This window comes from Calypte anna, chromosome 3 (genome assembly GCF_003957555.1).
Source record: "Calypte anna isolate BGI_N300 chromosome 3, bCalAnn1_v1.p, whole genome shotgun sequence".
NCBI lineage: Eukaryota > Metazoa > Chordata > Aves > Apodiformes > Trochilidae > Calypte > Calypte anna.
This window is the reverse complement of record NC_044246.1, coordinates 3,808,700-3,834,346: the sequence shown is the minus strand read 5'-3', so window position 1 is coordinate 3,834,346 and position 25,647 is coordinate 3,808,700. Positions and strand designations below refer to the sequence as shown.

Here is a 25,647-nt window from a genome sequence, read left to right as displayed (position 1 = left end):
GCTTTCTTGGCCACCTGGGCACACTAAAAATTAAAAAAAATATGGAACGCTTCACGAATTTGTGTGTCATTTAGTTAGTCATTTAGTTGCGTGTCAATTAGTTCAGAAACTCCAAGAACCTCTGGCTACAGAGTCAGACTACTGGAGAGAAAGCTACCAGAGGACAGAAGGTCTCTGGGTTGGTATCTGTGCTACAAGCCTACAGGAATTTCCTTGCTCTGTGCTGGCAATTTATGGAAAATTCATGTGGAAGGTTTATAAGGTCTTACTAGAAACTAGGTGAAAAAACCAAGCACTTAGGAACAAAAGCTTCATCTTGACTGCACATTTAAGAGTGGCCTAGAAACTAAAATATTAGTGATTCCATGTATATTCAAAGCTCAGATGGTGCACTGAAAGCACTTGTGAATAGCACACCCCAAATACTCCACATGGATAAATAATTGAAGTACCCCAGGGCACAGTTCTCAAATGAAACAGATGACATTTGGAGGGGAAAAAAAAAGTGTGGAGGTAATGATAAGCAGAAGGAAGATATTGAAGGCTACATTTAGTGAACTATCTCACAATGGACAGGCCCTAAATAATCACAAAATAGAAGCCAGGTTTCTAGATGCCACAGCTGTAAGAGCAAAATAGCAAAGAATGGTACTGTCATACTTTTGGGATCTTGAACAACTACCAAAATTAACCATTTTTCTTACAGACCTCACATCCAACTATTCAACTGCTCATTCCAAGCATCACTCTCTGGATCCTGCCTCCCTTTGTCTTCCTCTCTCTTAGCTTTGTTCTTGGGAGAGCCTCTCATCCAGTGCCACATAAAATCTTCTGCAGCCTCTATTCTCCCCTTCTTTAATTCCATGCTCTCAGCCAGCTCTTAGGTTTAGCTCTTCTTCAGCAGCTGTTGGCACCACTGATGGTTCCAAAACTGGAACTTTTCCTTACTTTGAGCCTCTCTTTGAAAGCATCATTTGAGGGGTACCCAGCTCTCCCATTCTGTTCCCATTTGACTCTTGGGGCTCTCTCTGAAGCTCTTTCCTTGGTCCCCAACTCTTCTTCCTTTGCCTCCTATTTTGAAATACTTCAGTCTGTATTAACACACAGATCTGTGTGCTGAGGACTGGCAAATCTCTGCTTCTCCTGCACATGTTTTTCATAATTTCCAAGAAGATCATGGAGAGACTGGCAGAGAGGTGATGGTAGAGTTGACAGGGCAAGACCAATCTGGCTTAAAACAAAGCTCCTGGATTTTCTTCCCCTAAAATCACTCCTCCATGGGATCACTGGGGACACTATGACATCTTACCTCTATGGGGAACCTACAATCTGTGGATCACCAAATCCTGGCTTCTCCCTATAGCTTCTCCTAGGTCACCCACATCTCAGTCAGGCAGCCTCATTGCATGCAATGTCTCTCACAAAGCCTTTCCTACTCTTTCAAATATCTGTCTGGCTCTCTTTTCAATCACCACAATCACTTTTCTTCCCTTTGGCCTTACTCAGATGCATCTTGACACCCAGGCTGTGCTCAGCCCCAGAGATCACTGTGTAACCCTTTGCTTCCACCATGTCAGCCTCCTGGCACTTCCCTCTTTGCAGCATCAAATGGAAGTGGGGCTAGGAAATGGCAACAGGATTTTGCTGTTTAGCCCTCCCTTTCTATATTTTTAAGCACCCTGATCCCTTTCTCTATTTAAGCACTCTGCTCCCTGCCTGTGCTTGCCCTATGAAGCCAGACATCCCACCACCAATGCCACCCAAGCTCACGTTTGCTTCTTTCCCTGCTGCCTCTCTCCTGCCTGGTTGGAAATCAGCACCAACCTCTTTCCTTTTGCTCCTCAAAACCTTTCTTAAAAAGCATTCAGTCTTCCCATGCAATTGTTAATTTACACCTTGGTGCTGCTGCATGGCTTCAGTGAGCTCCCTCTGGGTAACAAGCATGGACTGAGTGTAACCCCTGCATGGTTGAGGCTGCACTCTGGTGCCACAGAATTCCACAGCCCTGGCTCCAGTTTTATCTAAGAAAATGGCTATTGAGAAGTGAGACATGGAAAAGTGAGGAGAAATGGAAGTGCTGATGCAAGATGAGAGAAATAAGAACTAACAGAAGTGTTCTGGCTGCTGAAGGGAATAATAGGTAGTGGCTCAGGGAAGGAAATACATAAAAGGCTATAAAATCTCCAGAAAAATAGAGAAGCTGACAACTCAGTAACATCAAGGACCCAGCTCACTTCCAAGAAGCCAAAAGGCTGATGAGTGCCTGGTTTGTTCAGGCTGACTGGGAGCAGGGAGCAGGATACTGGTGCCCAGTGGTGTGTTGGTGCCAGCTCTGAGCACCGCTGGGTGCCTCCTGCTGCAGAGGCTCTGAGCAGCCAAAAGGTGCCCAAACTCAAGTGCTGTGCTGTGGGAGGCTTCACCTTGCTTTTAGTTGCTAAGTTTGCTAGGGCAGGGGATGTTTTTTCATCCTGCCTAAAGCAGAGAGGATGTGAGACCCTCACCAAGGAGACAACCAGGCAGGGAACGTTTATCAGTAGAAAATCCGTGTGCCACAGATGGGAACTAAAAATTAACCTTCATTCCCATCTGAAAACAGGCACTAGGACTGTGTGTAAACTCTGAGAGAGATCTTTGCACTAAGTCACATTTAGGTGTTTGTTTTCCCATTCATCTAGAGACATGGCAGGGATGCAAACTGCACAGAAATGAATGGGGTTGGCCCATCAGACATCTGTTACCTGTTACCTGTGACCAGGGGGACAATTGGCTTTTAATTGAGATCTGAGTTTCTCAGATGCTGACAACACAGAAGTGCAGATATTAAAAAGCCAGAGCCTGGTGGGAGCCAGAGGAAGGATGCAGATAGGATTTTCCAGGCAGCAATGAAGGCAATCAGCCTGACCTTGAGAACCTCCTCAAAGCAGCAGCATCATCTGTGTCTCCCAGCTGCAACTTTTCCACCAGCAGAGAAATCACCAGGGCACTGCTTAAAGAAACCCAAGGGCTCTGAGTAATCCCTAAACAGAACTTAAAACAGGCTGAACCACCACCATTTCTCAGCAGCTTCATTAAATGAATGCACAGATGGATAATTCTCCTGCCTCTCTGACCTCGATCAGAACACTCACTCCAGGTTTATTTATCCCTCCTTTTCCCAGTGACTGAATGCACTTTTTTGCCATGCTGTGAAATTAGAAATTCTTTAGGGCACCACCTCAGTTTCCCTGAATTCTGGAAACAAGTTCTTACTCCTTAAAATCAAGAGGTTTGTGAAGTATTGAAGCTGACTGTGCTTACCCTGCTTGGAATCAAGAATCAACTACAGCAGTTATTATCAATGCATGATTTTTATATTGGTTTTATATTGATTTTATATTTGTTTTATATATTTTTTTATCTTTTGCTGCAGCTGAGCTCTGCCACTGATCTATGGAGCAAACTAAGCATCTTCTTTCACTGAGATTGCTGCTCTTCAGGGACAGAGCCATTTCTTACCCTCTCATGCAGGGACCAGCCTGATCCTGGCTGCTCTCTAAATAATCACCATGGTCCAAGGCAGTGTGGGAAGCCTTAAGCTGCAGAGACCCAATCTTGGTCCTTAATCTGTTCTGATTTATCAATCCTTCAGGGGAAGCAGGGGAAACTCAAAATCAGTCTCAGCACCAGGAGCTGAAGGACTTCATAAATCTGAGTGAGGCATTTCAGAGGGATTTTAAGTGAAAAGGAAATGAAATGGGTGACTGGGAGAATTTTCTGCCAGTTGAATCAAAGCAAATGCAGAGCTGGGTATGGGAAAGGATGAGCCTCCAGAATAGCCTCAGAGAATAAATTTCATTCTAAGGAGCAGGAAAAAGTAAAGACATCCATAAAGCCATCTTTTCTCCACCATGCTCTCACAGGTTTTTGGTTTTTTTAAAGCAAATAGATTGATGAGCTAATTCCATTACTGCCCATCACCCTGATTAACACAGCCTGATGCTCTCTACCCCTTGCACACTGCTTTCCATTTTGGTGATTGCTGAATCTTTGGGTCAGGGACAGTCTTTAGGGTTATATTGATGCCATGGGGCTGTGGTTGAGGCCAAGGCACTGGGGGAACAGCTCCTCCTGCCTGACCCCCCTTGGCCTTCAGTGCATGGCAGCAGCTTCCTTCTCCTCCTGCAAAAATAACCAGAAAAGCTTCTTGTGCAGGAAGAGCCATGCAAGGAGTGAGCATTTTGATACAGTTCCTTGTGGCTATGGTCATTCTTCATGAGCCAGAGAAAAAAGAAAAGGAAAGGAAAGGGGAAAGGAAAGGGGAAAGGAAAAGGGGAAAGGAAAAGGGGAAAGGAAAGGGAAAGGAAGAAGGGAAAAGGGAAAAGAAAAGAAAAAAGAGAAGAAAAGAGAAGAAAAGAGAAGAAAAGAGAAGAAAAGAGAAGAAAAGAGAAGAAAAGAGAAGAGAAGAGAAGAAAAAAAGAAAAGAAAGGAAAAGAAAAGAAAGGAAAAGAAAAGAAAGGAAAAGAAAGGAAAAGAAAAGAAAAGAAAAGAAAAGAAAGAAAAGAAAAGAAAAGGGAAAAGGGAAAGAAAAAAAAGAAAAGAAAAGAAAAGGGAAGGAAAAGAAAGGGAAAGGAAAAGAAAGAAGGGAAAGGAAAAGGAAAAAGAAGAAAAGAAAAGAAAGAAAGAAAAGAAAAGAAAAGAAAGAAAAGAAAAGAAGAAAGAAAAAGAAAAGAAAAGAAAAGAAAAGGGAAAGGGAAAGGGAAAGGGAAAGGGAAAGGGAAAGGGAAGGAAGGGAAGGGAAAGGAAAGGAAAGGAAAGGAAAGGAAAGGAAAGGAAAGGAAAGGAAAGGAAAGGAAAAGGAAAGGAAAGGAAAGGAAAGGAAAGGAAAGGAAAGGAAAAGGAAAGGAAAAGGAAAGGAAAGGAAAGGAAAGGAAAGGAAAGGAAAGGAAAGGAAAGGAAAAGGAAAGGAAAGGAAAGGAAAGGAAAGGAAAGGGAAAGGAAAGGAAAGGAAAGGAAAGGAAAGGAAAGGAAAGGAAAGGAAAGGAAAGGAAAGGAGGAAAAAAGGAAAAAATTAAGAAGGAAGGGAAAAAGGAAAAAGAAGAAAGGGGAAAGGAAAAGAAAAAGGGAAAAAGGGAAAAAGGGAAAAAGGAAAAAAGAAAAGGAAAAAGGGGAAGGGGAAAAGAGGAGGGGGAAAGGAAGGGGAAAGGGAAAGGGAAAGGGAAAGGGAAAGGGAAAGGGAAAGGGAAAGGGAAAGGGAAAGGGAAAAGGAAATGAAGAAGGAAGGGAGAGAGGAGAAAGGAGAAAAAGGAGAAAAAGGAGAAAAAGGAGAAAAAGGAAAGGCAAAAGGAAAGGGTGCATGATGTGTCCTCCCAGGACAAAACAACTGCCCCAGTCAGATATTTGGGAACTCTCAGCAGTTTTCCATGAGCTCTATTGCTACATGTAAAATGAAAAGGAGTCCCACCAGTCACATTTGTGCACGTTTTTGGTTTTTCTAGGAGCTTCCAGGCTTTTGAGAGAAAAAGGGGCGATATAAAAAAGTGACACAACCAGAGTTTTGATTGAAAACAGGATGAATTGCTCAGTTTTACTCTGGTTAAAACACTTCAGGCTCCTGGAACCATTTAAAGAGCAATCAAGATATTAAAATAGTGGTTTCAAAAGTGTATTAGTGCTAACCCATACCTAGGGAAATATACAGGAGGGAAATGAGGAGATGGAGCAGAGAGAACACCTGAGGTCCTGCAAGCTGAGTTTCCTCTTCTTATTGAATTACAAAGAAAGGCACAAAGAGGCTCAAACCCTCTCCTGGATCAGCAGCTGCTCCCACCCTGATGCCCAGCAGCAAGCAGGGATGAAAAAGGAATTTTTCCTCCTACTTCACCAAAGTCAGATCTCCTGGAGCCCCTTCTAACCCTCTGAAAGGTTTTGTTTCCCTGCAACAAGATGCTTTGCTTGAGGAACTCCAAAGCAGAGATTTAATCTGAAGCTGTGCATCCATGTCAGAGACCTAAATGTCAGGGTGGAGTCAGGTTATCTGTATTATAAAAGACAGAAAAGTAGCCTAATATATGTAGATTATTGATATTATGCATAATTAAACCCATGCACCTTCTTAGATCAATGAGGAATATTTGGGTTTTATGCCACTTGTTCCATGAATAGCTGCTTGGGCTGGATTTTTAAACAAAAGCAATTTGCTAAAAAAAGCAAATGATGAGCCATCAAACACCAAAAAAAACCCCAAAAAGCACCCACCAGAAAAAAAACAAAACCAAAAACAATTTAGAGTTTTGTTCAAGAGAAAAAGCAGCTAAAGTCAAACAGCTAAATATTACCAACATCTCCCTGAGCTGCCAACCAGGAGCTGTTTCATTACAAAAACAAACCAGCCAACTCCCTCCAACAGAGCAGATCACTGAGAAAACTGGGGTACCATTAAACAGAGAATTTTTTCTACCACCAGGCTCATCATTCAGATTTAGGGGTCCTTGCTTTTGGCCAGGAGCATCCCAGACCTCTTGAGATTCCTTTTATTCCTGAGAGCCAGGAATATGTAGCTCCCTTCCCTCTTCTGCCTGGGCTGCCTCACCTTTTTATAGATTTCTATTATTCAGACTTTTGAACTGAGTGCTTATAAAATATTGATTATTTTATCCAGAATAAAATGACCTTGATGTCATTATGTGGAAACAAGAAGGGAAGGAATTCATCCAGACATTATCACACAATTTCTCCTTACTTCCATGTGGGTGCTCCAAGGTTTTTCTGACAGCAGGTGGGTGAGAGACCAAAAGGATTCTCTGAGACCCCTTGGAAGTTTGACCCTTACCTGACCAGAGCATTTCAAGCACCTCACAGCTGAAGATCTCTCCATCCTCCCCAGACCAAGTGTTCCCATTTTAGCCTGGATGTTCCTGTATCTTCTTTTTCACCCTTCTCTGAGGTCCCTCTCACCCAAGGTGGGTGCTCCAAGGTTTTTCTGACAGCAGGTGGGTGAGAGACCAAAGGATTCTCTGAGACCCCTTGGAAGTTTGAGCCTTACCTGACCAGAGCATTTCAAGCACCCCACAGCTGAAGATCTCCCCATCCTCCCCTGACCAATTTTAGCCTGAATGTTCCTGTATCTTCTTTCTCACCCTTCCCTGAGGTCCCTCTCACCCAGTCATCTCAGCATGATGATAATTACAGCCAAGCCATGGGAGGGAAATAGAAAGCAGCTGGTAAGATAATCCTGGACGTCATCAGGATGCAAGTGAAGCATCAGAATCTAATTCATTAAAGGGAGCAGAAGGATTGGGGTGGTGCTGAGCATCTATTCTGCTTAATTTGACATTCCATTCATTTACTTTCTCAATGGCCAGGACAGGAGGCAGAGTGTAATTATAACTCAGAGTCTGAAACCTCTGGCATGTCTGAAGATTTATTAGTTTGGTGGCAGTGGGCTGGGAGGGGGGGATGGCAAGAAAAATCAGCAAACTTTGTCCTCTCTGTACCCATCAGGCTTCAGTAATATGCAGCTGGTGGGACTGGTGGAGTCCACCTTGAAGATTAAGGATTTAATCAGTGTAGAAAATGACTTCCCAAAAGCCTGGAAAGCTGGAATTTCCAAGGATGTTTCACAAGGTGAATCTAGTTTGTACCTAACAAAACTGCTTTAAAACCTAGATGAGAAATCTGTGATCTTAATTTTCTTCTGAGAGTGAACAGCAGTGCTGAAAATGCAAACCAGTGCTCCCAGTGAGCCTCTTTCCTTGCCCAGCCACTCCAACAGGGATTCATGGTCCACATTTTACTGTGAATCAATGTTCATCTGTAGCAAATCCACAGGCCCTGCAGTTTTGACATGAATTCAGCCTCAGCAGGAATATGCACCCCCTGCCTGCATCTCTGAACGTGCTCAGGAGCATGTAAGGACACCACATTAGCACTGCAGCTCTTTGGGGGAAAAAAAAAATCAGAAAATACCTGTCCCCTCACCTCAAGGTATCAAAATAAAGGGACAGGTTTTTCAAGAGCTCTCAAAACACCTCAGCAATTGAGGAAATGGAATTTCTACTCAGAATTAGAAAGGTTGCCCCTAATGCTTTACAACACTGCAAACTTTAACACCTCTCCTGCTCGCACTCCTATCTCACCTTGAAGTCACATTGGATTTTATTTCTTTGCTTGAGAAGTAGAGGTGTGAAAAGAGATGTAATAGGAAACTAGGTGGACATCTTAATACCTCACTGATTTAGCCTATTGGGCACCACTGGCTGTCCCAGTGTTATACTTAGAAAGAGAAGCTGACTCATTAAAAACCCCAGAAGTCTCAGTACCTAGACAGTTAGATAAACTCAGGATAGACAAACAGACAGACCTTTTATCTCCATTTCAATGTAATTAGCTCAGGGCTGGCAGACAGCATTAGAGGCATCAGTTAAATCAGAGAAGAAGAAGCAGAGCACTGGGAACTTTTCATCCCCATCCTTTGCATCTAGGATCTGAGTCAGGGCCCTGCAGATTGGAGTCCTTGGCAGGGGGATGAAGACAAGTGACTGTCACCTCTGGTCCTGCAGTACACTCAAGGGCCTGCTGGAACTGAATCAAGACATCTGAAGAGGTAAAACCCACCTGGCAGATGAAACCAGTGGATGAGCACTGCCGAACCCAAAGACTGAATTTCCTCTTTTTCCTCTTCCGCAGCTCCCTCTCCGTGCAGGTGGCAATGAAAACAGGATCCTCATCAATCAGGGGCTCGTGTAGCACCTGCCAAAAAGAAAAAAAAGTGAGGGGAGGAAAGAGACAAAGGACATTTACATGTTAACATCCTTCCAAAATGTGGTCTCCACCTCTCAACATTTATCTACAGCTCAATGTGCCTCCAAAATGAGGCAGAGGGTGGGGAGGGGGGGGGTATAGCAGGATCCTTCTCCAAGCTTCATCAGCAGCTTCATCTTGTTTGGCAGAATGTCTTCCACCTAAATATGCCCTACAATGTGTTGTAAAGAACATCTGATTACAGCAAAGGAGAACACACAGCAAAGAGGGAGAGAAGTTAAGGAAGGAAAAGATATTTTCTGTTGCCACCTGAAGAGGTCAAAAAGAAACACAAAAGACCTTTTCCTGGTGGAGGAAGAGGTTTTCAGGGAGGTCTCTGCTGCCTCAGAAGCTGAAAGATTTGACAAAAGGAGGCACAAAGAGAAAGGACCAGCAGCAGGAATAGAAAAGGACAAGGCAGGCTGGAGCAAGTAATGAAAATCTGCAAAAGCAATTTCTGCATTCTGAATCCAGATGATGCAGAAAGTAGTTCCCTGTTCCTCATAGCTGTTTTGTTATGTTTCTCTCCATTAATTGGGTAGCAGACTTGTTAGTTTTTATGGCACAGAACACACCCATAGAAGATCAGTAGAAACTCCCTGCAGCTCACAGGTAGCTGTGCATGACATCCACAGTGCTGACTGCACGGTGGCTGAGGTGTCCAGCAAGTCACTTGAGAGAGTAAAAATGCTTAGAAACTGTTGAAACATCTCAGCTGATGAATCCTGACCAACTTCAGACACCTAAATAGAAACTAAATCTAAACTTCAGACTCCTACATCCAAATCAGTGCAAGTCACTGCAGGTTTACCTCTTAAGACATGACACCTTAGGGGGAGCCACCCTGGCAGGCCATCATTCAGACCCTTCTAAAGCCACATGGAAAACAAGTCCAATGGGTTAGGATCTAAAGAAACCTGTTCTTTTCCAGAGTCATCACCTCAGGAGACAGAATATCCCTGGTGCAGATGCTCTCCCCCACAGACCAACTCTTTGCACATCTGCAGGGGCTCTACTTTTGTGCCCATCTGCGTGCAGGCAGTGGTGAGGATGGGAACAAAGGGGATGAGGTTTAACAAGGCCAAGTGCCGGGTCCTGCACTTTGGCCACAACAACCCCACGGGGAGCTCCAGGCTGGGCACAGAGTGGTTGGAGAGCAGCCAGACAGAGAGGGACCTGGGAGTCTGGATTGACAGGAAGGTGACCATGAGCCAGCAGTGTGCCCAGGTGGCCAAGAAGGCCAATGGCATCCTGGGCTGGCTCAGGAACAGCGTGGCCAGCAGGTCCAGGGAAGGGATTCTGCCCCTGTGCTCAGCTCTGGGGAGGCCACAGCTTGAGTCCTGTGTCCAGTTCTGGGCCCCTCAGGAAGTTCAGGAAGGAGATTGAGGTGCTGGAGCAGGTCCAGAGAAGAGCAAGGAGGCTGTGAAGGGATCCAGCAGAATTCCTGTGAGGAAGGGCTGAGGGAGCTGGGGGTGTTGAGGCTGGAGAAGAGGAGGCTCAGGGGAGACCTCATCACTCTCTCCAACTCCCTGAAAGGAGGTTGGAGCCAGGGGGGGGTTGGGCTCTTTTCCCAGGCAACTCTCAGCAAGACAAGAGGGCACAAAAGGTCTCAAGTTGTGCCAGGGGAGGTTTAGGTTGGAGATGAGAAAGAATTTCTTTCTGGAGAGGGTGATCAGACACTGGAATGGGCTGCCCAGGGAAGTAGTGGATTCTCCGTGTCTGGAGATATTTCCAAAGAGCCTGGATGTGGCACTGAGTGCCATGGGCTGGGAACTGCAGCAGGAGTGGATCAAGGGTTGGACTTGATGATCTCTGAGGCCCCTTCCAACACAGCCAGTTCTATGATTCTAAGATTCTATGATTCTATGAAAGCTGCATTTAACCTGGGAATGCTGCTCCTAGAAGAGATGTAGTGGGTAAGCAGTTAAGTATCAGTGATGAGCAGCTGCTGGCCTCCTCCTGAATACAAGATGTTTGTTGAACATCCTTCTGGCAGCCCAAAATAGGCACCCATGCCCTCCCCTGCACGCTTTCATTTATCCACACTCCACTTCTTAACAGCTCATAAAACATTCAGAGAGCCATCTGAAAGCACTCTTGTGAAATGCTCAAATTATACATCCAAATGCAGATGAAAGCAAGGGAAGCTGCACACAAAACTCTTCCGTTTGTAACACTTGCAACTGCCCCCTTCCCCCACTGCAGCCAAATCCTCTTCCTCTCTCAAGGGCCACACAAAACACCACTCTTCTTTTCAAAGGCTACCTCGGGTATTTCACACCTCCACCTCAGGGAATTCTGAGAGTGTTTTGCAAATATTAAACATGCCCTCATTTCTTTCTGCCTCTTCTGTGCAGAGAGGAGGGCCAACATCCCTTGGGATGGAGCTAGATATGCTGTTAGGAATTCCTCACCTTCTGGAAAGACCCTCTTAGCCTGCCAGATCCTTCTGAGTGGTGTGGTTCAACTGGTAGGATGTAGGATGGAGAGCAGCAGGAAGGAAAGGCTGTAAAAGCATCACTTGTGGAAATTTTTTGCCTTCTGTCACGAGCTCAGCTCCCTCCTCTGCACCATAACATCAGCTCTCACCACTGCATCCTGCTTACCCTTCCCACTCTAAGACACAGTGAAGTCTGTCAGCCTTAAACCTAGAAAGCAAATCCAAATTTTGAAAACCACTCCTCATCTTTCTTTTCTCTCTACCCACTCACAGCCCTGCCTTCCCCAGGGACCCAGAGCTTCCTGTCCTCTTCCCTATCCCCAAAGTTCAACACATCCCCATTTCTCCATAAGAAGACAAGAATTCCATCAAAGCCCTTAGTGAACTGCTGGGAAGGGGGAATGCAAATGGAAAGAGAGGAGAGCAAGATCTGATGTTGCTGCCAAAAAGGAATGCCAACAGGATGGGAAACTGGAATGAAAACCCTGGAGCTTGCTCTTCTTGCTTCCTCCAGAGAGGGTGGGAGAGAAGTTTTGTCATTGCTCCCTATCCAAATGCTGCTTCAACAGCTCTAAAGTTCTCTGCAAGCAAGGAACTGCCTGGGCTGTGCCTACAGCTGGAACAGCTGATTCCTGCCTTGTTTTCAAAGGGGGAAATGTGTTGTTTCTGGCACTGACATGGTGTTTTCATGACCCAAGTTAGCCCTGTTGCCACTGACCAGTCCTATTAGTTTGTTCACTCTTCTTGACTCTCAGTTTCCTTGCTCCTTCTGTAATCTCAAATCCACACCTTTGCCAAACCCCCATGCAAAGTGGGAGCTGCTCCTTTCAACATTCCCCATTCCTGCTCTGCCCACTTTTCCAGGAGGGAGCTTAATGCCCTCATGGCACACTCTTTCCTGCCTCTCATCTACTTTCAAGCTTAATTAACTCCTACACATATTCCTGGCCACCTCTTCACCATCTTTGACTCACTCCCCATGTTTCCCCCTTTTCCTATTCTGACTTCCCCACAGGAAAGAAACCTTGTGGATTTCTTAATAGAAATCTTTTTCTTTCTTCTCTCAAATCCCCAGCTGTCTTCCAGTCTAAGCAGCTCCTGGTTTAGTTGCTTCACTCCCCCACAGCTACCCCACTGGGTGGGTTTTTTCCTTCTTCTATACAGCCATCCTCAGCCCTCCTAGATCTTCTTGCAAAGCTTTCACTCCTCATTTTACCCTCTAAAAAGTGATGCACTCCAAATGTTGGGAGTCCCATCTTGGAGTCTTGCCTCCCCAGCAATTGCTCCATCTCCCAGCATCTTCCTTTTACTGAACAAAACAGACACCACTCTCAGAAATGCCTTTCTTCTCTATTTTAGATCACCTCCAAAACTTTTTCCAACCCCAGAGTTCCACCCATCCTGTTCTCACCACAAAGAGCAGAACCCAATAAGCCCAGCACCACTAACTCTGCTGCACTTGGACTTCTTGGACCCCACTGCCTTAGAATAATGAACAAACACAACCTTGAGACAGCTCCTGTTCTTTTAGCTCCATGGCCATCCCCAGCACAGGCTGTCTCCTGGAGAAACTTCTTCCCCTTGCCTTGTGTCTGGTTTTTGGTGGGCACCATCCAGTTGGAAACTGAGTCCCTTGGCTGATTGCACTTGGATGCCCAGATTAAGCCATTGCATCTGCTTCTTTCCACCAAAACTAAATTCTCTGCTGGTAGCTGACATCTCTGCTTGCATATCTTACTGCCACTTCTGATTTTATTATGCTGCCTCTCCCTTCCCTTAAGATAACCCCTTAATATCTCCTTTTTTTGGCCACTGCAGACATCCCTCTCTTCCTGCTGCAGATCTCACTGACCAGGGAATCTGAATCTCTCTCTTTATTATTTCCAGCTCCTTGCAAGGTCTTCTGAGCCAGGCACTGCCTGCATTTTCCATGCTTTCTGAGTAATGTTTCCCATTTTAGACTAACAACCCACCCACCCAGGCAAATTTTCATCCAAACCCACAGCCATCCTGCAACAGTTTTCCTTCTGGCCTCAAGGTGAGGCCATCCTGCCCTCCAGGTTGCCATCCTCCTGGTCCATCACACTGGCCACATCACTTTTCTTCATTTCTCTCTGATAGATCTTCTTTACTACATTAGACTGATTCTTTCTCTTCCCTTTCAAAGTCCTGTTTGGCCTCTCCACATTTTTCTGATCTTCTTTGCCATCATTCAAAGGTTAACTCCCACCTTCAATGGAACCATGATTTCAAAGAATCTTGGAATGATTTGGGTTGGAAGAGGCCTCTACAGGTCACCTAGTCCAACCCCCTGCAGTAAGGATTTCTTGTTCTTCTACTAATTTATTATCAATTGACTCTCTTTCAAGAAAAAGAATAAAACCAGTTCGTACAGCCCTTTGTTACCATTAGGTAGTTTAAAACCAGCCATAAAGGTTCATAATTTTCTCCTGTCAAATTCTCCCTAAAATCTGCCTTCACTGGAGGATTAGTTGGCCAAGAGCTACAGGACATCAGAAATGTCCCTTGCTACTCAATATACTCATTGTTCCTCTCTCTGCCCTTCTCTTCTTCTGTGCTTGATGCTTGGCTGATGACTTCTCAGCACTGACACCTTTGTGTCCCATTCACAGAAGCCCCAAGACAGAACCCTCCTGGTTTGGGACTGGAACACTTACAAAAACTCATCCTGAAAACAAGAAAACTGAGATACAGCAGGTGTGGCTTGAGCAAGATCTTCTCATTTGGAAATGCCCAGTATTAAATCAACATTTAACCATGAGGACACAGAGAGAGATGAGCTGACCAGCCTTGGTTTGCCTCTCTGTGGTTCAGAGAAAATGCCAGCTGATGCTGGGAGCTGGTTTGGAAGAACTTCACTGAAGCATTGAAACTGCCCTGTGATGCCACCAGGAGCAGAACACAACCAAACCCAACTTTTTCACTGGTCCCACTCAGTCACTGGTCCCACTCAGTCATGTCTCTCTTCTTGCCAGAGAGTTCACTCCTGCCTGAAGTAAGGATTTAAACTGACTTTTCTCTGCTGATATTTCACCAGGGAGGTGCAAACCTGGTTCCCAGGTGGCAAAGAGAAGGAAGGGACTTTGGGAAGAGAGGAAAAAGAGAGTGGAGGGGCAGTCAGGGACAGCAATCCTGTCTGGTCACATCCTCCTGATGAGCACAGAACTGCTCAGCAGGCACAGAGGGATAGTTGAGCAGTGATGTTGTTTTCCTGACCTCCTCTGGTTTCTGGAATTCAGTGAATCTCCTTGGCAGGTGAGTACCCTTGAATTTGGTGCAGGATCACCCCAGCTCAGGCATGTTCCCTATCTCCAACTTGGAAATAGCAGCACAGAGACAAAGCCAAGAAGCCAAGAGACAACCCTGGTTCCAGGCACAGATGCAAAACTCCTCGATGCTTGGGTGGAGGCAGCAGTTATTTCTACAGGGATAGGATGCAGAGATTATTCCTGTCACTGCTATCCAATCTAGGTCAGTGCACATAATTTTTTTTTAACTTCTGAAATGGCAGCTCATGCTCCTGACACACAATTACACTGTTCTGCCCTTCCAATCCCTTCATAAGCTGGAGAGTAATTATTTCCTTTTGTTTGCTCAGTATATTTAGCAGAATAATTATAATTCACTAGATTGTTTTCTTTGTTTTTCCATATTGGCACAGTTCTCTCTCTCCCTCTCTTCCCTTACATAGCAACCATGGTATCATTTTTGCATGCACATTTTTGGGGGGAGTCACGCATGAGGAAAAAAAACCTTAATGTTTTCTGACAGAAGCTCCACTTGGAGAATCTTTGCTAGCTTTCAAAAAACCCAAAAAATCTATAGAAGAAATAACAGTGAAGGCAGATGCTGCACTGTCTGCTGGATGCAGTCTGCTCTGTCCATTGGGGTGAGCTAAAGGTGGCATCTTCCTGACCCATGTTCTGTGAGGCCGTAGTGCCAGAGGAAGAAAAGTCAGTGACAAGGCTACCCCAAAACCCTTGTTGGATTCAGCAGCAAGGAGCCCAAGTCATTCCTTTGCCTGATGCCACTTACAAGATGTCACCTAAAGCTTTGGTGAGCATCACAGCTCAGGCACGAGCCACCCAGACCCCCCAGGTCTGGTGTTTAAAGTCCAGGTGTAGCCGCAGAAACAAATCCATTTTAAACTTGGGATTCCAAACATCCCTGATTATGGAAACCTGGGCCCCTCTTCCCAAAACTCCTTCAGAGGCAGCAAATCCAAAATCTGAATGGGGCTTTCCCCTTTTTCCTTTGTTTCATAGAATCATAGAATTAGCCGGGTTGGAAGGGACCTCAGAGATCATCTAGTCCAACCCTTGACCCACCGGAGCAGTTGCTAGACCATGGCACTGAGTGCCACATCCAGTCTTTTTTTAAATGTCTCCAGGGACGGAGAATCTACCACCTCACCGGGCAGTCCATTCCATAGCCTGATCACCCTCTCCGTGAAGAAATTCTTTCTAATATCTAACCTAAACCTCCCCTGGCACAACTTAAGACTGTGTCCTCTTGTCTTGTTGAAGGTCGTCTGTGAAAAGAGTCCAGTTCCCACCTCGCTACAACCTCCTTTCAGGTAGTTGTAGACAGCAATGAGGTCTCCCCTGAGCCTCCTCTCTTCAGGCTGAACAGCCCCCAGCTCTCTCAGCCTCTCCTCATAGGGCCTGTGCTTGAGTCCCTTCACCAGCCTGGTTGCCCTCCTTTGGACCTGTTCCAGGACCTCTACATCCTTCTTAAACTGAGGGGCCCAGAACTGGACACAGTACTTGAGGTGTGGCCTAACCAGCGCTGAGTACAGGGGAAGAATCACCTCCGTGGACCTGCTGGTGACGCTGTTTCTGATACAGCCCAGGATGCCATTGGCCTTCTTGGCCACCTGGCCACACTGCTGGCTCATGGTCACCTTCCTGGCAATCCAGACTCCCAGGTCCCTCTCTGCCTGGCTGCTCTCCAGCCACTCTGTGCCCAGCCTGGAGCTCCCCATGGGGTTGTTGTGGCCAAAGTGCAGGACCCGGCACTTGGCCTTGTTGAACCTCATCCCGTTGGAATCGGCCCAGCTCTCTAGTCTGTCCAGGTCCCTCTGCAGAGCCCTCCTGCCTTCGAGTTGGTCCACACTTCCTCCCAGCTTGGTGTCATCTGCGAATTTGCTGATGAAATTTCTCTGCAACTGGGATATTATTTTTAATTATTTCTTTGATTTCTCACTGGGCCTGACATTCTGGGTTTGACGTCTGCTAATCTGCTCTCCAGACAATCTCCATGTAGAGGTCTTTCCTGATGTTTGGAGCAGATGGGGTCCTTGTGTCTTGAGACACCCAGTGTGGTCCCCAAGATGGCACCCAGGAGGATGTCAGGCACAAGGCTCCTTTTGGGAGGAGGCATGGAGCATCCTCCAGTAGGCTACCAGCCCTACATTGAAGTATTTTTAACAACAGATTCAAAACCTCTTTCTCTCTCATGGAGTTATTTTTGAAGCTGTATTTTAGTGCTTTTTGTTCCACTCAGTCCCATTGAAACACAGAGCAGACAAATCCCTGATGTAAACACTGATGAGGGAATAGAAAAGTGGAAGGGGGAGGAAGAGAACTGGGTCATCTCTACCTTCCTCCCCCCCATTTTTTTTTTTTTTTTTTGAAGCATCATCTTGTTTCCAGGTTCAACACAAGCACAGATTTTGCTTGTAGAGATTTTTGCCCCTGCCAATGGGATGCTCTGATTTTGTCAATCCAGTTCTTGCTCAAGGGGGGGGGAAGGGATGGGAGAAGGGATAGACATGCAAATCAAATTTTATCCTTTAATGGATTTGCACTCCCAGCATGTCTCCCAGCACCCCATTAGGAGCATTTACATTAGACAAAGTGATCACATTTCTGAAGCCTTTATCTTCTGCTCATTGAAGTCAGTGGCCATGAGGATTACATTTCATACCTTAATGAGAGCTCAGCCCAAACAATTCCATCTCTATCACTCTGTTTTATCTCATTGGAAATGCACCTTGCTGGCCAGGATTAGTGAGAACACTCCTCCTTTCTCTACACTAACAGTTTTTAGACAGTTGCTGTCCTGAATTACAAAGGTACAAATTCTATTGTCTATAAAATAGAACAAACAAACTCTAAACATTTGCTATTTATTTTAAGCACACTCCAAGGAATGTGTTTCATCTACATCTTCATTTATTTTGTGCACTGGGCAAAAATGTGATGCTTCAGAGGGGCAACAGGAAGCCAAAGAGGATGATGAACACACCACCACTTCCAAATGTCTAAGCAAAATCTTTTTATATCTGAAAACAGAGAGATGACTGAAAAATTATTTCAAGCAGTAATGTATTTCATGCTTGTTCCTTTTTCTTTTCAGACTTCTGAATGTGACCAGCAGCCACAGCTCTAAAAGTAGATCATTTATACTGGAACAAGTTCTAAACAGAGTGAATATTAAGGAAAGATTTTTGCTGCACTTTAAAAAACAATAAAATTGTTCAGCTGTACAGAAGTGGTCAGACAACCATCAGCTACAAAAGTTACTATTTTTGGCTCTTTTATATTGTATGCCCAGTCTGTGGAGCAGCCTCCCTCCAGACTGGCATTCTGCTCTACCCCTAATTGTACCTGGAAATGTAAATTCATCAGAGTCCTGTCTACTTTTATTCCTGGTAGTGTAGAACTGAGAGGTTGGAGCAGTATTTCCATTGGCACTTTACCTGCAACTCCACACATCACTGTTTTTCCATGGGAGCATCAATCATTAAAACCCAGGACTGGCCCAGGCACTCCACAGACACAGACAGCAAAGGCTAAAAATCTTCCCAAACCCTAAAACCCTCCCTTTGCCCAGCTGTGGGGAGGTTTTTGTGCTGCTGGACCCCACAGCAAGCATCTCCTGAGCAGGTCATTCCTAGCAAGCTCAGCTCCTGCATCCATCCCTTAGCCTGGGACTCCAGGTTGTCCATCCAGCCCAACTCCACCACCTCTGCTCCTCCTGCTCTCCCTTGCAGGAGATGCAACACATCTTCCCAAGGGTGTAAGCTCACTGAGAAGTCTGTGGACTAGATTAGAGCATCCAAGCAAGCAGCCCCATCTCAGAGAGCATCAGGAAGCATCAGGAACCTGCACTGCAGAGCCCTAACTCAGACGATGCTGAGCACTGCCAAGGGACAGTGCCACTTTCTCTCAGGTTTCCTGGAGGCAGCACAGCCTGGCTTCACATTCCCAAACCCCAGCTCCTTCCTCAGGCTCCAGGCTTCCAGATACATCCAGCCAACCTGGAGCACTTGGGTGAGATGTTCCCTGCCATGAGGTTACCTCTTACCTGGGCTTGCGACGGTCGGAAAGCGGAGTCAAAGCCATTCTGCAGAGAGTCCAGAAAAGGTTGGATTTTGTAGAGGCTGTGGGTTGTCTGGCTGGAACGGAAGGCCACGACATGGAAGTACTTCAGGATCTTCTCAAATCGGGATTGGGTCATGATAAGTGCAATGCTCTTGTTGCTGTAGAAGCCACTGCTCCAGATGCTGAGGACGGACTCGCAGTGGTGGATGCTGGTTGAGATCACGTAGCCCAGGAAGGCTTTCATTTCTGTCAAGGTGACATCAATCCAGGCTTCATCACTGCCAAACCTCTCCTGGTACTTCTTGGCATACATGTTGGTTTGGACCACCATGTTCTTTAGCACGTTGTCAGGGACAAAGAGCTGAAAAAAGTCCATGGCACTGGCAGTCAGGGGCATTTTTCGTGTTGGACCTAGGAGAAAAGCAGGAAGGGAAGAGAAACTCACTCCTTAGTGACACCAACAATGTAAAGTGGGACTAAATAACTTTCCTGAAGTAGGAAAAAAAGGCCAAAGTGATGACATGACTCCTTTGAAAGTATATCCACTGTCTGACAGATCTCATCAGGAAACTTCCCTCCTACATTCTGTTTTCCTCCTTTATTACACAAGGACAGCACACTCTGAATAGTTGTTCCTTTGTAGCAAGACTAGGAGGTCACACAGGTCTGGGACAAAGCATTTATTTAATTTTTCCACTCATGCCCCATCTGTACCTTTCACTCTCAGCACCTCTTTAGGCCTTTTTCTGGAAAGTCTTTTATTTCCCACATGCATGTCATGGCAGTGTCTTCCCCAAAACAGCCTCCAAGGAAGGTGTCTGAGTCCTCCAGAGAGTGGCGGATCATCCCTGCTGATACAATTCCTGGGCACTAGAACCAGATCCCACCTTTTCTTTTGCACCTTTAGTTCCTGCCCAGTTCCCTGTGATTAATCCAAGACTTTCAAACTTCCATACACAGATCATGCCAACATCAGCCCTGGTGAGGCCACACCTCGAGTCCTGTGTCCAGTTCTGGGCCCCTCAGTTCTGGAAGGATATCAAGGTCCTGGAGCAGGTCCAGAGAAGAGCAAGGAGGCTGTGAAGGGACTCGAACACAGACCCTATGAGGAGAGGCTGAGGGAGCTGGGAGTGTTCAGCCTAAAGAAGAGGAGGCTCAGGGGAGACCTCATCACTCTCTCCAACTCCCTGAAAGGAGGTTGGAGCCAGGGGGGGGTTGGGCTCTTTTCCCAGGCAACTCTCAGCAAGACAAGAGGGCACAAAAGGTCTCAAGTTGTGCCAGGGGAGGTTTAGGTTGGAGATGAGAAAGAATTTCTTTCTGGAGAGGGTGATCAGGCATTGGAATGGGCTGCCCAGGGAAGTAGTGGATTCTCCGTGTCTGGAGATATTTCCAAAGAGCCTGGATGTGGCACTGAGTGCCATGGGCTGGGAACTGCAGCGGGAGTGGATCAAGGGTTGGACTTGATGATCTCTGAGGTCCCCTCCAGCCCAGCCAATTCTATGATTCTATGATTCTATGATTTTCCACCACATTGGAGCCTTACCCTGCACTCTGACATGACCAGAATAAGTCAAAGACATGAGATGTCATCCCACAGCAACTCATGGGAGGTTTTTTTGAATTTTAATACATACACCAGTCCTCTTCCTCCCATAATTTAGAATCACAGAATCACAAACTGGAAGGAATCTTAAAGCTCATCCATTTCCAACCTCTCAGCATGGACACCTCCCACCTGCCCAGGTTGCTCCAAGCCCCATCCAACCTGGCTTTAAACACTGCCAGGGATGGGGTAGCCACAGCTTCCTTGGGAAATCTGTTCCAGCATCACCACCCTAAAAAAAAAGATTATTTTCCTGACCTAAATCTCCCCCTCTTCAAGTTGTAAACCATCTCCCCTTGTCCTCTCACTACCACACCTGTGCAAAAAGCCCTAACCCAGCTTTTCACTGACCTTGCACTTTCCCTGCTGGTTTCAACTGTTCCAGAAGAAAAGGGGAAAAAAAAAAATCAAACAAAAGAAACAAACCACACACACACACACAAAAAAAACCCCCAACAAACTAAAAAATCAAACAAAAAAACCCCAACAACAACAAAAAACACACACAAAACCCAACCAAACAACGAAAAAACCCCAAAACACAACCCCTAAAAATGGGAGGCTGCCAAAATGTCATGATTGCAACATTGATTGATCTCATAAACCTGGCACCTTAATTTAACAGCTCCCCTTCAGCCCTGGCCCCTGGATCTCATGGCACATCCTTAGTTACAGCAACAACTAAAGCCTGCAGGAGAAATTTTGCCTGAAATGGTACTACAAGGAACAGCACAAAGGCTGTGGTTGGACTTGCTCTTAAGCCTTAATACTTTGGTGAGCTCAAAAATAGCAAAAAAAGCACCAAGACATTGAAACAGTGAAGCTTCAGATTACAAAGAATGCCACAAAAGCAATCAAAATTTTGTTGTTGTTTGTTTTTGCTCTTTTTGTTTTTACAACTGCATTGGGGAAAGAACCAGGTATTTAAAGATTACTTTCCAATTTTAATTTGCAAGAGAAGAGAAGGGAAAGAGTTCAGCTTAAAGTCCATTCCTCTATAAAACAGGACCAGAGCAAAGAGCAGGACATAAACCACATTCTGGTAAGGACTGAGCAGAAAATTTCAGCTGAAAGGTTTCCATTATGAAGTGAAAACTACAGGGCTAGAACAGATATACTTAACCTGAACTGTTATTGCAATAATAAAGCCTCTTATCAAGGAGTTCTCTTCTTTTGATCAGGAGACTCACATTCAGCTGGCACCCACCAGACTGTTAGAGCTGAGAGAAAATGCTCTACAAAATTGCTCTACAAATGATTCTGAATGAATGACTTGGAGAACATCACTTTCTCCTTCCCCACAACTTAACCAGGTTTGGATATTTCTCCAGCAGACACAGCTTTCTGAGAATAACACACTGCACAGACTCTATTCCTACCCCTACAGAAAGCCTGGAGTAGCTATGGAGTAAAACTCCAGTGCCTGGATAAACTTCCAGGTAAGCCATGGAGGTGGTTTTAATTTTTTTTTAATTAAGCAGGGAGTGGGGGTAACAATTTAAATCTTGCCTACAGCAACCAAAATGCATCCCTGAAGCATTCAGCCTGATGAAGTGCAATAGCTCAGGTGGATACGGGCAAGAGGCTGGACTCAAGCTTTGGGAAATCAAGAGCACAAAATGGGTATTTTTGGGTGTGATTAAGTTTTCAGTAGCTGCACAAGTTTGCCTTGAAAAGTGATGATGGAGAACTGGCAGGAATCCTGGAAAAGGACAACCCTGCCTTACCCAGCAGCCTTATCCAGCCACACATCACCAACTCTCTGCTGTCCTTCTTGAAATAAATATGCAAGATTTGTACCCTCTTTGCCATGCAGAGCCTACACAGCTCTAAAAAGAGTGAGCTGAATCACTTACTGACTCAAACATCAACCTAATTGTTGACTAAATATAATTCTGAAAGCCCCTGTATAATCTCATTGTCTTAAAAAGCAGCTTTTATTGGCAAAATTGATTCATAATTTACTGATCTGCCATGAAACAGGAGTGACAACATTGAATTTCAGTAGGAAGAGAAATGAATTTTTAACATGAATTGGGTTTTGCATAGTTAATGACTAGTCTAAACTGAATTATTTAAATATGACTTTCTATCTAAGTACACAAATATATCCCATCCAGAGAATCAACCACACAAGAAACCTGAATAGTGAATTTGCACTTTTAAAGGATTTTTACATTGACTTAAATGGCATTTACCCAGAAACTCCTGATAGAAAGAGAGTTCAGTGTTCCTTAAATGCACCATTTACCTTTCAAAGCTTTACTGAAGCAAACAGAATAGTGGCCTTGCCTAGTCTTACAGAACAAATACACAATTATGACTGCAAAAATTCAGATTTTTTCTCTCCTCTGTGCTAACGCCTGTGCATGGAGAATATATTTATTTACACAGGGATTTTGTTTAAAAATCCATCAGGATTTCCAATATACATTCAAGCAGAAAAGCACTCCTGGAGTTTCCCACCATGCAGCTGGAGCTGTGGAGATGCAGGGTGGGGACAGAGTTACCTGGGCAGCACCAGCACTTTGGTCTGGCTTAATAGATTTTGCAGCACATGGAAAAGAACCTAAACTTCTTAGAATCCTAGAATCATAGAACTGGCTGTGTTGGAAGGGACCTCAAAGATCATCAAGTCCAACCCTTGATCCACTCCTGCTGCAGTTCCCAGCCCATGGCACTCAGTGCCACATCCAGGCTCTTTGGAAATATCTCCAGACACGGAGAATCCACTACTTCCCTGGGCAGCCCATTCCAATGCCTGATCACCCTCTCCAGAAAGAAATTCTTTCTCATCTCCAACCTAAACCTCCCCTGGCACAACTTGAGACCTTTTGTGCCCTCTTGTCTTGCTGAGAGTTGCCTGGGAAAAGAGCCCAACCCCCCCCTGGCTCCAACCTCCTTTCAGGGAGTTGTAGAGAGTGATGAGGTCTCCCCTGAGCCTCCTCTTCTCCAGCCTCAACACCCCCAGCTCCCTCAGCCCTTCCTCACAGCACTTGTGCTGGATCCCTTCACAGCCTCCTTGCTCTTCTCTGGACCTGCTCCAGCACCTCAATCTCCTGCCTGAACTTCCTGAGGGGCCCAGAACTGGACACAGGACTCAAGCTGTGGCCTCCCCAGAGCTGAGTACAGGGGCAGAATCCCTTCCCTGGACCTGCTGGCCACGCTGTTCCTGAGCCAGCCCAGGATGCCATTGGCCTTCTTGGCCACCCGGGCACACTGCTGGCTCATGGTCACCTTCCTGTCAATTCTTCTGTTCTGATACAACATGGACACACAAACTTTCCTTCATTCTCACCCTGCCTCCCAGCAAAATCCTGCATGTGCAACCAGCACCGATTCATCAGTTCTACCAGAACTTATTTTCACCAGGTTCATCCCATTTTCTGCTCTGCACTCTGAAGGAATGCTTCCCCCAGAGGCAGACCTATATTAATTGTTAAGAAGAGACTCCAAACAAATACAGGGGAAGCAGGGAAAGCCATTTGTGTTTCCATACTTGGAGGTACAAGTGTGGAGAGGAGGTTGGCACCTCGCCATCAGCCCGCACGCATTGCGGAGCCCGTTTTGGCTCAGCTCTGCTCAGGGCAAACTGCAGCAGCATCCCTGGGGCTGGTGCCTAAGGAGAGAGCAGGCTGCATGCTCAACTGCTCAGCAAGCAGAGAAATTAAAGAAAAAAGCAAAAAAAGATTGAAGGAGAAGTTCACATTTAACTTCTCTGTGGCCATCCTGCAGGCAGCACCCGCACATCCTTCCGCAGTCTCAGCTCCCTCTTGGATGAGTCCCCAGCTATCACCTTCCTCCCCCTGCCTGTCCCATCAGTGTTTCTAAACTTCCTTACTCAGCAACATGTTAGGGGAAAAAAAACCAATCCAAATGGATTAACTGCATTTTCCTAACTTTTTTTTTCTCAGGACTAAGTAATTTGAGTACGTTTTTAATGAGTAATTTCTCCTTTTTCACTTGTCCTGTTTTGATTACCAGCCTGTTATTTAGTAGCTCAGAGTTCAGAAACTCAGAACAAAAAGCTTCAAAACCTACTGTAAACCATCATTACTTCCAACTCAACATAAAAATCTTGAGGTCAAAAGCACTGTCACTTGGGGCATGAGAAATCAGATGTTTCAGAAGGAAACCCAGTGGAAGAAAATATTCTTTTTACTTTGCTGTGTAAAAGACTTAAAAGTCTTGTTGAAAGAGTAACTAAAATTCATGATAAATATCCTGTTACCTTCACAGGCCCAGGTACTACGCCCATGCAAATCTCATGGTTTGGAAACAATTCTTTGTACAGACCTAATTCAGGGTTGACTTGAAATTAATTTAACTTCACTGAATACTCCTGAATCAGGCACAGGAGTGATAGAAGCATCAGTTAAAAGTATTTAGAAGGCATTTTACTGCCCTCTGAGCAGGAATCTAAAAACCCAGTCACACATGAGGTGCATTATATACAGACACATACCTAAGAAAAATCTATCCACAAGTTTATTTTTTGGCAATTAGGAAATATTTTCCCCTCTGACACAAGGTACAGCTTTCAAAGCCCAGGGTTTGAAAAGCCAATTAATGCCTTTTCCCTAAGTCCAAGAAATCAGAGACAGTTTTATATTCCTGAGTTGTTACCTCTCCAAAAGCACACAACATGATTTTGGGGTCTTATTTAGAGAACATCAAAAAATGCTGTCAGAAGATTTCTGTCAGAAAATACACAGTCATAAAAAAAATCATGATGTTTTTACGTAAAGTGTCAACTGATGAAATATGACAGACAGTCTCAACAATTTTTCATCATTCTCAATGAGCAGAGATCAATATAAGGGGATAAAAAACCAAAAAACCAACAAAAAAAAAACCCAGGAACAAAATGAAGCCCAGTGTTTTAGTATTTCCCAAATGAGATTCTTTCAGAAGTTCAGTTTCACACGAAGCTCCCTCTTGTAAGCTCTGGAAGCACTGGAGCTTATCTGCCTTGCCAGAAAATCAGTTTTCATATCAGCTCTGTTCTTAATGGCCTGGAAGAAATGTACATCAGAACATTCTCCAACCATAGCCAGTTTGATGGCTTTATGACAAGCCAGGCAAGACAGCTCAAAGTGAGTGCATGTGACAGTTCTCTATTGTATTCCAGTTTATTTTAGATACTCCTCCCCTGTAGGAAATGGGCAGCAAGCATCCAGGCCTTTAATATAGCATCTTATGCTCTATGTATTTCATTCATCTTCACTAAAAAGAGCAATCAAAGCTTCAGATTAGATCTCCTAAATCAAAGGAGTTGTCCTAACTTAAAATCATAGACTGGTTTGGGTGGAAAGAGGCCTTAAAGATAAAGATCCAATCCCCCTGCCCTGGCAGGGACATCTCCCACCAGCCCAGGTTACACAAAGCTTCCTTAAGTTATCCTACCTGTAGTTTTAAGGCAAGTGGATGCTTCCATTTGCTATTCTGGTAGATGAATCTTGCTTTCCTTTGTCCTT

The 25,647-nt window shown here is 45.1% G+C and overlaps 1 protein-coding gene across 1 annotated transcript in view; it reads right to left on the bottom strand.

Moving 5' to 3' along the window:
- PGBD5 (piggyBac transposable element derived 5) overlaps positions 1–25,647 on the bottom strand; it is a 67,198-nt gene that overhangs the window by 17,662 nt on the left and 23,889 nt on the right. The window contains exons 2-3 of the mRNA XM_030448443.1: positions 18,551–18,978; positions 8,593–8,727 (exon numbers count right to left, since the gene is read on the bottom strand). Coding sequence (XP_030304303.1) covers positions 8,593–8,727; positions 18,551–18,978 — 563 coding nt within the window. The remainder of the gene's footprint in view (positions 1–8,592; positions 8,728–18,550; positions 18,979–25,647) is intronic.